Source organism: Mastomys coucha, unplaced genomic scaffold, assembly GCF_008632895.1.
Source record: "Mastomys coucha isolate ucsf_1 unplaced genomic scaffold, UCSF_Mcou_1 pScaffold4, whole genome shotgun sequence".
In the NCBI taxonomy this organism is placed as follows: domain Eukaryota; kingdom Metazoa; phylum Chordata; class Mammalia; order Rodentia; family Muridae; genus Mastomys; species Mastomys coucha.
Window position 1 is genome coordinate 17,339,672 of NW_022196910.1, and position 11,430 is coordinate 17,351,101.

General features: G+C 37.1%; 1 protein-coding gene across 3 annotated transcripts in view; it reads left to right on the plus strand.

The window, feature by feature from the left end:
- Positions 1 to 11,430, plus strand: part of Uhrf1bp1l (UHRF1 binding protein 1 like) — a 73,850-nt gene that overhangs the window by 46,344 nt on the left and 16,076 nt on the right. For all 3 annotated transcript variants that reach the window (XM_031348878.1, XM_031348876.1, XM_031348877.1), the window contains 5 exons: positions 964 to 1,047; positions 3,079 to 3,261; positions 3,895 to 4,013; positions 7,336 to 7,477; positions 11,143 to 11,336. In XM_031348878.1, the coding sequence (XP_031204738.1) occupies positions 964 to 1,047; positions 3,079 to 3,261; positions 3,895 to 4,013; positions 7,336 to 7,477; positions 11,143 to 11,336 (722 nt within the window). The remainder of the gene's footprint in view (positions 1 to 963; positions 1,048 to 3,078; positions 3,262 to 3,894; positions 4,014 to 7,335; positions 7,478 to 11,142; positions 11,337 to 11,430) is intronic.

The following is an 11,430-nucleotide window of genomic DNA, read 5'->3' on the forward strand; positions in this document are numbered from 1 at the left end:
AGTATTTTTGCATCGATAGTCATAAGGGAGATTGGTGTGAAGTTTTCTTTCTTCGTTGGGTCTTTTTGTGGTTTAGGTATAAGGCACTTATAGCTCTTATAGCTAAGAAAGTCTTAAGGCCTGCGTACTTAGAATTACTCTAGTTATCAGACAAAGCAGGAGTGTAGAAGACATCATCCAGTGGACTTTGGAGAAGTCATTAATAGCAGGAGTGACGGAGCCTAGAAAGTACTGAACAAAAAACGCTTAGCTTTACCGTCACATTTTGTTACTATGCTTTAAAGTTTTTGGGTTTTCCTTTCAGTAACTACATCAGAAAATGACAAGTATAAACCAAATGATACAAAGTAGACAAAGAAAATGACCATAAATTCCTTTACAAACCCCAAATCTTCTCTTTGCTTTCCACCTGCCATGTTACTTCTGCTGTTGTGAAATTCTAAATACTCTGAAACATTCATCAGTTTGCAGAAAACTCATCTGTGGTAAAACCTAACCAAGACGTATCTATTACTGCACTTATTTTACCTGTTTGGCAGGTTTTGCTGCAGAATACTTTTTATTACTGAGCACTACATCAGAAACTATTCAATATGCTATGTACATATCATACCACTTTCAAATAACCGAAACAGAAAACATTTTGAGTTCTGAAACAACTCTGAACACATGGAGGTCAGAGGACAGCATCTGGGAGTCTTTCCACCCTGGGGTTGGGGCTTGAACTCAAGCCACCAGGCTGCATGGCAGTGTTCTTTCCTGCCTAGCCACCTCACTGACTGCTTCAGATCCAGATGAGGACCATGGAGTATTGCCACGTTGTACTGACGGATGGAAACTGGGCTAACAGATGATATTGGCTGTGTATAGTTGCTACTTGGACTCTGGGTTTTGTGGTGCTTTTTTAATGGTAAATTCAGTGTTTCTAATACTTGCTTTGTGTTTCTCCTTTGCTCTTCCCAGAGTCGAATAGGCGCATTAGTGGAGGTGCTATGCAACTCTCTTTCACACAGCTGACCATAGACTATTATCCTTATCATAAAGCAGGTGTGTATAATTATTTATTTAAAATATGCAAATCTTGCCTTTAAAATGACATAGCCCATTATTTTTTTTTCAAATTTAATTGTTTGTATGTTTTAAACTTAAGAAGAAGAGAGATCGGATATTGTTATTTTTTTTTCTGGAAGCATTTTACCAAGAGTATAGAATTGTCTTAGAAATATACTGAGATGTAGATTATTAGAAACCGCAGTTGTTAGGAACTGATCAGTTTGGGTTAAGGTATCACTAAATGGTTGACAACTTGAATAGTGTGTTTGGGCTATGGGATTGATCCATATCTCACACACACACACACACACACACGAGTTGGAGGGGAGAAATAATTAAAATTATCTAAATAAATAATAAGTACATTTTTGTTTTGTTTTGAGAGGAGGTTTCTCTGTAGTCCTTTTCTGTCATGGAACTCACAGAGAATCTGCCTGCTGAGTTATGGAATTAAAGGCATCTGCTGTAACACCCACCATAAATATATTTTTTTATAGCTTATAAAAATTTATAATATAGCGACATTTGTTTTATTTTTTTATTTGTGACAAATCAAATCATTAGTCAATAGTTTGAATTTTTAAATGATATTGGAACTTTTTTCCACTTTTCTATATTTTCTAAATTCATCAGTAAGATTTAATGGGGTCTTTAATCATCAAATATTTATATATTCTTGTCTTCCAAATATCCAAAACTACTAAAATAGGATGATTTATTTCCAAATTAAGTAATTTGACCATTATACCAATCTTTTAAATTTTGGTAATATATTACTTTTTGTTTTGTAACTAATACAAATAAGAAAAAGAAAACAAAACAAAAACAAAAAACCTGGGGGCTGGAGAGAATGCTCAGCGGTTAAGAACACTGACTGCTTTTCTGAAGGTCTTGAGTTGAAATCCCGGCAACCACATGGTGGCTTACAACCATCCTTAAATAGATCTGATGCCCTCTTCTGGTGCGTCTGAAGACAGCTACAGTGTGGTTACATATAATAAAGAAATAAATTTTTAACAAAAGGAAAAGAAAAGAAAACCCAAAATATTACAGGACTTCAAAAAGCAGTCCCAATGTTGGGTTCAGGCTTTCCCTGTCAGTGCCGTCATTTCTGTATGTGCTGTTCGTCTTGGCTTCTTGTGAAGGGCCGTGTTTCCGCTCCTGTCCTCATTGGTAAGGTTTCCAGAAGCTGGCAGCTGGATGCTGTGCTGTCCCAGGCCTCTAGTTCCAGCTTTGTGTCAAGGCAGGAGAAGAATAGCTATGGAGCATCAGTCACATTCGGAAGCATTACCTCAAAGGGAGAGAAAGGCCTTCTAAGTGTGGCGATCATTTTTATTTTAGAGGGCAAGACGAGTCATAGAGCAGATTTTATCTTCTTAACTTTTGTATGTACCTAAAACTTTTCTAAGTTGCTACAAAGAAACCTAATCTTGATTTTTGTTTTGCCCTCTCAAGATGTGTAACTATTTATGATTGGTAATTGTATTGTAAAGTTTTATTTTTTCCTTAAATATTATAACTATCAGCTTATCAGTTTCATGTACTCAGTTATGGCTAGTCACTTTACAAGTCTTTGAAACATTTTTTCCTTGATATTTTTCTAAGATTGTTTATAGTAGATGATTGACAGTTAATTGAGCATCTAATGAAAATTGCCTGATCCTTTAGCTTCGAATTGAGCATCGTCTCACCAAGTGTGCGCTCTAGACTATTTGCTTTTGATACTCTTTTCCTGTCTTGCTCTTGCTTTTTTTTAGAGGAACAAACACACACAGACACACACACACACACACACGAATATATGGTATACATATATGTATTTCTATGTATATATCATATGTATATTTATACCATATATATTTATATGACTTAAGCCTCGTATGATGAGTTCTCCTGTAATCAGGGCCATGTCTCAAAAGAAAAGGAAACTGACTCTCTTGAGAAAAATGACTGTTTTATAAAAAGCATTGCTGTAACAGAATAAAAATCATGCATGCAGTAAAGGTCCTCGTATTTGTTTTGCAGGAGATAGTTGCAGTCACTGGATGTATTTTAGTGATGCAACTAAAACAAAAAATGGATGGGCTAACGAGTTGTTACATGAATTTGAATGCAACGTTGAAATGCTTAAGCAGGCTATGAAGGACCGTAATTTAGGTTCACCTCCTAAATCCCCAACACATGCCTCTCCCCAGCACACACAAACAGGTATTTTACCTAATGACATGCTCCTGATATTCAGACGGAGGTGGGGAGGGAAAGGAAGGGTGAGGATATATTTTTATAAATATTATTTCTAAGCATTATTTAAAAATTTTAATAGTTGTGTATGCTGAAACACTTAAATCTTTTTTTTAATAACGTGCATGTGTGTATGTTTATGTCGGGTTTATGCACATGAGTGCAATGCCTGTGGAGTCAGAGAGGGCATGGGATTCCCTGGAACTGAAGTTACAGGCAGTTGTGAGCTGCCTAACATAGATGCTGGGAATCAAACTTGGGTCCTCTGTAAGAGAACTGTGGGCTTTTAACTGCTGAGCCAGCTCTCTACTTTTAAGATAAATGGAGCCAATAATAGTAATAGCCACCTATAATATTTATATTCTTAAGTGGCTTGTTAATTTTTCACTTTAACATTCTGAGAGATTGGCTTAAAATATAATTAAAAATATGATTCTTGTTTTTAAAAATAACCATTATAAAAGCCTGCATTCTGTCTCTATATGTATAACCTTGTTTGAGAAATTTAACATTCATCTGTTTCTAGTAGCTTTCTCCACAGCAGATTACCTATGAAAAGTAATTTCATAATAAACTAAAAGGAGTTTTTGTTTCTCACAGAGAAAGACTCAACTCTGAAAGGGACTCCTAAAACACCTTCAGTATTATCTCCACCATCAAAAGCTAAGCTAATGTCTAGTTCTGTTGTTGTTAGACTTGCAGATTTCAATATATATCAGGTATGTGTTAAATCTTTTCATTGTATAAGCAACCCATTTAACTAGTACCACCATTTACCTTTAAAGGTCTAGACTAATTTTATGAAATCTAATTATATGGGGTAGAAACTATCAGTTTGCTGATTTTTGTTATCTTGACTGATACAAGCTGGAGGCAAGGGAGTGGTGCTTAGGCTCTCGTCATTGCGGAGGCTTCTTCACCAGTTACAGTCTTGGGGTTACCTAAATATACTCAGCTTAGTGCTGCGCTTAAAAGCCTCAAGGTCTCACTGCAATCTGTTATGTTCATTTTGACTATAAAGAAAAAGAATACAAAGTAGAACGTGCCATAGAAACAATGCACAGGGTACAATCTGGAACCCTAGAGTAAAAGTCAGGCTGTCGATGTAGCTCGTGCGTGGAGAGCTCCCTTAGCATTCAGAAGGGGTTCCTCCCTAGCACCACAGTGCAGGTGTGTGCTGTGTACTTGGAGTATTGCTTTTGTGGTTGAACTGTCCTAGAGTAGACTGATGGCAGATGACCCAGCGTTTCCCCGACATCTAGCCACTAAGAGGACTATCCAGTGTCACCAGCCCAACCCACAGTCTTCTGGTTTTCATAACTCTATCAGTTGGCATTGTGAATAGGAAGTTATGGTTTCTGGTTATCTCTAGGGAGCAGGAGCAAAGCCCAGAGCACTTGGAGACCAACTTTCTTAGAGCACAGTGGTATGTGTGGAAGAAGCTGAACCACCTTTCTTGCTGTGCCCAACCCTTCTAGATTAACTGCTGTGAATGGACTTCTCTGTGACGAACTCTGCCTCACATGTCCTGTTTCACTCAGTCGTACTGTGATCATCCTTTACCAGTCATCACTGTAATACACAACATAGGCTATCTCTATCTTCAGGGACAATACATTATATTTGACCTGTCTTTAAAAATAAAAAACTTTCAGAGAAATGAATGAGAGAAAAATAAAAAATAAAAAACTTTTAGATTCCTATAATCATTTATACAGTGTTAGCATTTATTGTGGTAAGTGTTGCTGAAAAGTTTCATTTAAGTATATGTAAAGCCCTGATTATTTTCCCATTGTGCAATAGTTTTATTTTTTGTTTTTGTTTTTTTTTTTAATTTTTTAAAGTTTTATTTATAGGAGTACACTGTAGCTGTCTTCAGACACACCAGAAGAGGGCATCAGATCTCATTACAGATGGTTGTAAGCTACCATGTGGTTGCTGGGAATTGAACTCAGGACCTCTGGAAGAGCAGACGGTGCTCTTAAACACTGAGCCATCTCTCCATCCCCATGCAATAGTTTTCTTTACAAATTGTTTATATAATGTAGCTAATTTACTTGCTGATTGCTTTGTTTTTCTTTGTGATAGACGTTCCTGTAGCATAGGCTAGCCTTGAATGCCCTATGTAGCTGTTTGTATCAGTGAATACTTGAGGTTATCTAAGCAAACACAGACCTTGAGCTGTGTTTACTCCTGCCTCTACCTCCAGTGTGCTGGGTTTATAGGCATGTACCACATTCCTAGTTTTAAAGTAGACTTTAAATTTTAACATTTAAATAAAACCATAGGGAAATGATGGAGGGTAATTACTCATTCTTTCAAATTGTTCGTATATGGTGAAGAAACTGTATCCAGAAACATTTTAAAAACCATAAAAGTAAAAAGTTACAGAAAGTAGTGATATTTTCATCATAGTTTTAATAACTTTAACAATTAAAAATATGGATATGCTTTTATTTATTAAGTTGACAATATTGAGAAAGGTGTGTTTCTTTAATGTGCAAAAGGGTTTTAAATTATACAATGTAAATTGCCTTAAATCCATTTGTACAAGTAACCAGAAAATTTGATTATTTCAAGAAGAAACATTATCAAAAGAAAATATACTCTACTAATGCTTCATATAAGAAATAGATGTATGTGGAGTTTGCAAGATGGCTGAGCAGGTAAAAGTGTCTGTTTCAAGCCTTGGTTGATCCACATGACAGAATGAGAGAACTGACTCCAGCTGACACGTGTGCCATGGCATGCGCACACACAGGAATAATAATAATAGAAAAGGAATATAGACATCTGTTGAACAAATGAAACAGTTAAAGCAATTTCTAACCCTACTAACTTAGCCTCCATAAATAAATTGATAAAACTTCCCTGGTTGAGAACTAGTGCATTCCTTTTGCTATAATGGCTCTCAGGTGGGCAAGCCTCATAGCTTTGGTTGACCTTGAACTTCTTTTTCTCCTGACTCCACCTTTAAAGTACTGGGATTGCAGGCCTGTGTCACCATGCCTGGGTTGTGTAGTAACCAGCTGGAGATTGAACTCAGAGGTCTGTATATGCTAAGTGAGCGCTCTGCCACCTGAGTTACATCCCCAGCCTAGTGTGCATACATTACTTTGACATAATTACAGATAAGCAGTTTGACAAACATAGTTTGATATATATATATATATATACACACACATATATACATATACACACGTACATACATATATATGTAAATAAAAATAAAACTAGGACCTTAAAAGTAAAAGTCCTCTTAGAAAGCAATTAAGAGGTCAAATGACTTTGAATGAACTATTTATATTATACTGTTTATACTGATTGTATTTACATCAATTATTTCTATAAAATTGACACAATTTTCCATTATTTTAAAATTACTATTTGTTGACATTAAATACATTCACAATGTGTGACTAACAACACCATCTCCCTGCATAGTTCTTTTCTGTATAACAAACTCTAAAACTCTCTTTCATATTAATAGAGAATCTATGAAGCATTATAAAGAACATACTGAGAAACATTCTGACCTTGATTCCAATCTGTGTCCTGAATCTGCCACTTATTTATCTATATAAACTAATAATAGACACTTAATACTATTTCCCTGTCATTTTAAAGTCTCAAAATAGTAAGTTTCCTGAAGATAGTGTAAAAGTTGGGTTTTTGATTGATAAAGATCCAATTGGTTATAGAGTTTTCTGAATGGCTCATAGATATTTCATTTGGATATTATTTTTGTACATTTATTTATATACTTAGTGTGCCGCTGACACCCACACCCCTACACACAACACAGCATATATGTAGAGGTCGGAGGACAACTTGGAGGAGACAGTTCTCTTCATTCACTGTGTGGCTTCAGGGTTGAGCTCAGGCCATCAGGCTTGGCAGCAAGCCCGTTCACCCACAGAGCCCTCTTGCTGGTCCAGAGGTGATTTTAAGAGCTTGAAAGTGATGGGTATGTAGGTTGCAGAAATTCTTTAGAAAGTTTTTTTTTTTCCCTTCAGTATTTAAGCAAACTTGTTTTCTCAGGTCTCTACAGCAGAACAATGTCGTTCTTCCCCTAAAAGTATGATTTCCTGCAACAAAAAGTCTCTGTATCTTCCACAAGAGATGCCAGCTATCTATATAGAATTCACAGAATATTACTACCCAGATGGGAAGGATTTTCCAAGTAAGAGAGTTTACTTTGTGATTGTTTTTTCAATATTGGAATTTTTGATGAATATTTTAGGTATTATGAATTTATGCAGGAAAGTTTACCCTTATCACTGTGTTTACAACATCCCTTTCATATGTACACCTTTGTGCCTTACACTTGTACACATTGTTAATAGTTGTTTGTATGTTCCTTTTTCTTCCACTGTGGCATCTTTGATGGCAGGAATCTTGTGGCATTTGTGATTGATTTTGTATTTGCAGTTTGTGCTTTTATCCTGCTTTTTTGTACTTACTAGCTATTTGTTAAATGAAGTACAAATGAATGCTATGCAGACAATGGTCATTTTCTTTTATAAAATTCAATTGGCAAAGTCAGATGTATAAAAATCCATTTTATTAAAAAAGGAATAATTGAAGTTTCTTTTTAGCTATAAAGAATTTTTCTTGGTTCTTGTAAGCCACTTTGACTTCCTAAAGTTAAAAAGATTATACATTTGTTTATTTGAATATTATAATTATGCACCTTTGTTTTACTTTATCTGCCATGAAGTCTTCCCTTATATTGTAATCTTTATACGTGCTCATGCGTGCATGTATGCACACACAAGCAGGTACACAGATGTTTGTATGCATAGAAGTGAGAGACCAACTTTAGGTTGACGTCATTCTTTGTGCACTGACCACTTTGATTTTTTTTTTTTTTTTGTCTGTCTGCTTTGTTTTTGCTTTGGCCTTTTTAGTCAGGGTCTCACTATGTAGTCCTGCCTATCCTGGTATTCTTGCTTTGTAGACCAGTCTAGCCTGACACTTTCTGTGTAGACGAGGCTGGCCTTGAACTCAGAGATCTACCTATCTCTCCCTCCTAAATGCTGTGACTAAGGGCATGTGCCACCATGCTTGACAGAGTTTGGTTTTTTTTGAGACAGAATGTCTCATTGGTTTCTAGCTTACCAAGAAATGAGACAAGCTTATGTTAGGCATGCAGGCAAGCTGGCCTGTCCTGGGGAATTGTGCCTCTGTCTGTCTACCTCCCTATCCTGGGATTACAGGTGGACATACATAGCTTTTGTTACAGGGTTCTAAGAACTCAAGTCTTCATCCTTTCAAGGCTTTGCCTGTTTTCTTTAATACTGATTTACTTATTTAAAAATAATAATTTTATGTATATGAATGTTTTGCCTGCATTGTGTCTGTGAACCACCTGTATATAGTGTACAGTGATGCCAGAAGAAGGTGTCAGATCCCCTGGTACTGGAGTTACAGATGGTTGTGAGCTGTCATGTGGGGACTTGGAATCAAACCCAGGTCCTCTGAACAAGCAGCTGACTCATCTCCCCAGTCCAATGTTGACATATTAATGTAGGCTTTTAGTTTCAGCAGGAATTTTACGCTCCTGAAATAGTTTTTGTTTTTGATATAAAATAAGGCATTTTAGAAATCAGTTTAGAGAAGTGTATCTTATCATGCTATTCTTTATTTGCACTAAGTGGATGACATGTAATCCTTCATTTTCTTGCTTTCTACCATTCTTCTGTGTGTGCATTTAAGAGTTGTTAAATTAAGAGTCTCAACTCCTCTTCTGACTAAGAAGGTAGGGTTAAGATACGTTGAAGTATATTCCCATGGTCTTATAAGTAACAGAAGAGCACACCTGAAATGCAGGCATGGTCTGTCCATTTTCCTTCCCACAGCATTATGCTGCTCCCAGGCCATCCATGGCAGCTAGTCCTTGTCGTCTGACTTTGCTGGAATCCCTCCGTGTTATTGTACCTAGCTAAAATGTTTCATTCTCCAATTATTTTTTTCTTTGGAGTAAAGACTAGTTTTAGGTTGCATGACTTTTTTAAAAAAAAAATTGAGACAGGGTCTTACTCCATACCCCTGGCTGGCTGGCCTGCTCTATTGACCGGGTTGGCCTCCTGCCTCTTCCTCCTAATGCTGGGATTAAAGTTTGTACTACTGTGCATCCATTAGCCATGTAGGTCATGGGCCTGCTCATATAGGCTCACTTTGCCCTCATTTCTTCAAGAGCTCTGTCTCAAACAGTCACATTCTGAAGTGCTAAATTTAAAACGTCAACAGAAGCACTTTAGAGGCATGAGGTAGAGTGTACAGTTCAGCTCATAAAAATAAGAATAATATTCTTGATCTTGTGTTTAACACGTGTGCTTCTGTTATATTTGATTTGGACCCTGCCCTTTCCCTTAATATCAGGAGCCCAGGAGCTTCCTTCTAGCTAGTTTGAACTGTTTTAAGTGCTAAGGTGTAACTCTGTGGCATGCTTGCTCGGCATCTGTGATGCCTGCTTTCAGCCCTCAGTACCGAACCCAAGACAAGCAGAAACTGCCACCAGAACCATAAATGTGTGTATAGTTACTGTGTCCTTACAAATGTCCTAGGCATGTTTACCTAATAATCAAGACATTTATATGCATAGAAGGTTGTTGATCTTAGACAAATTTAGATCATTAAAATGAAGTATGCCTGTACTGGTGGCTGTAGAAGCTTTGGAATTTCTTTGGGATGTCTTAGTTCCTGCATGTAAGCTTAATGCTATGTCACTTTTGCCTTTTGTTAACAGTGATGGGCTTTGGCCATCCACCATTCCCCTGGAATGGCTTGTTCCATTCCTACTAAATTTCGATCGGACTGAAGAAGGAGCTTGCTCTTTAGGCCCACATTTTACTTTAATCCTCAAGGCCCCAGTGAATCATCTCACTGTCTACTCCTTCTGTCTTTCAAGTTCTTCCAACCACAGGGCCTTTAGCTCCTGACACGGATGACTTACGGGCAGTAGCGGAGGTTTTAGCCATCCTTGGCCTACGGCATTGGCCTTAGGCTTCAGGAGTACAGAACATCATGGTGGAGAGGCATGGTGGAGAAGGCCTCATCTCTGGAAAAAAAGGAGCTTAAGAAAAAAAAAGCCAAGCCTATATTCAGTTAAAAACAAGAGTTGGTTTTGTAGGAGGCAGTACCAATACATTGAAAGAATATCCATAGTTATCAGAAACTGTGGAAAGCATCACTTGGTGTATCAAGTATTACTGGAAAATTGGGGTCCTTTCTCAAGATTCTTAGTCTTGTAGAATAAAAGACCTCATCAAGTTGTTCTGAACCCTATAGTTTTTATGATTAATATACTTGTGGTTACAGAAGAGATATAACCTGTAATTATCAGCATTAGTTTAGTGGGAAGAAACGGAGTGTATAGTAACAGATTATCTGAGACATTTCAGTTACTGCTGCAACAGAAGCTCTGCTCTAGGCCTTTGTTAAAGAAGAGAGTGGGCTGTGCATGCTCCCTCCTCTTGGGCTTTCTGCTCAACATACCTCTTTATAGCACGCGAGTGTGATACAGATAGATGGGCTTTACAGACAGGCCATGCAGGCCATGCAGGCCATGCTTTTGACACCGTGTGTTTTAAGAAGGTGATGTTTTATTACTTTGCTTTGCTGTGAATCTAACAGTACTTCCTGTTTACTCATTTAATTTACATTAAACTATTTTCTCAGTTAGTGAAGCATAGAAAAGTGTCTTATGTCTACATTTGCTGTTAGTCACATATCTAGCTTCATGTGTGATATTGATTAAGGAAGAATATAACTTGTTAAGAATATCTTTTCTATGGAAACATAACTATTCATTGATGGAGCTTAACACTTTTTTTTTCTCCACAGTTCCATCTCCCAACCTGTATAGCCAGCTGAATGCTCTACAGTTCACTGTAGATGAAAGAAGCATTCTGTGGTTAAACCAGTTTCTACTGGATTTAAAACAGAGTCTTAATCAGTTCATGGCTGTGTACAAGTTGAATGACAGCTCAAAATCTGATGAGCATGTTGACATCCGAGTTGACGGCTTAATGCTAAAGGTATCGTATAAACAAGTGCCATGGGAACAAAGCCTGTTTTCCTTTATATGTGTGTGCGTGCGTGCGTGCGTGCGTGTGTGTGTGTGTGTGTGTG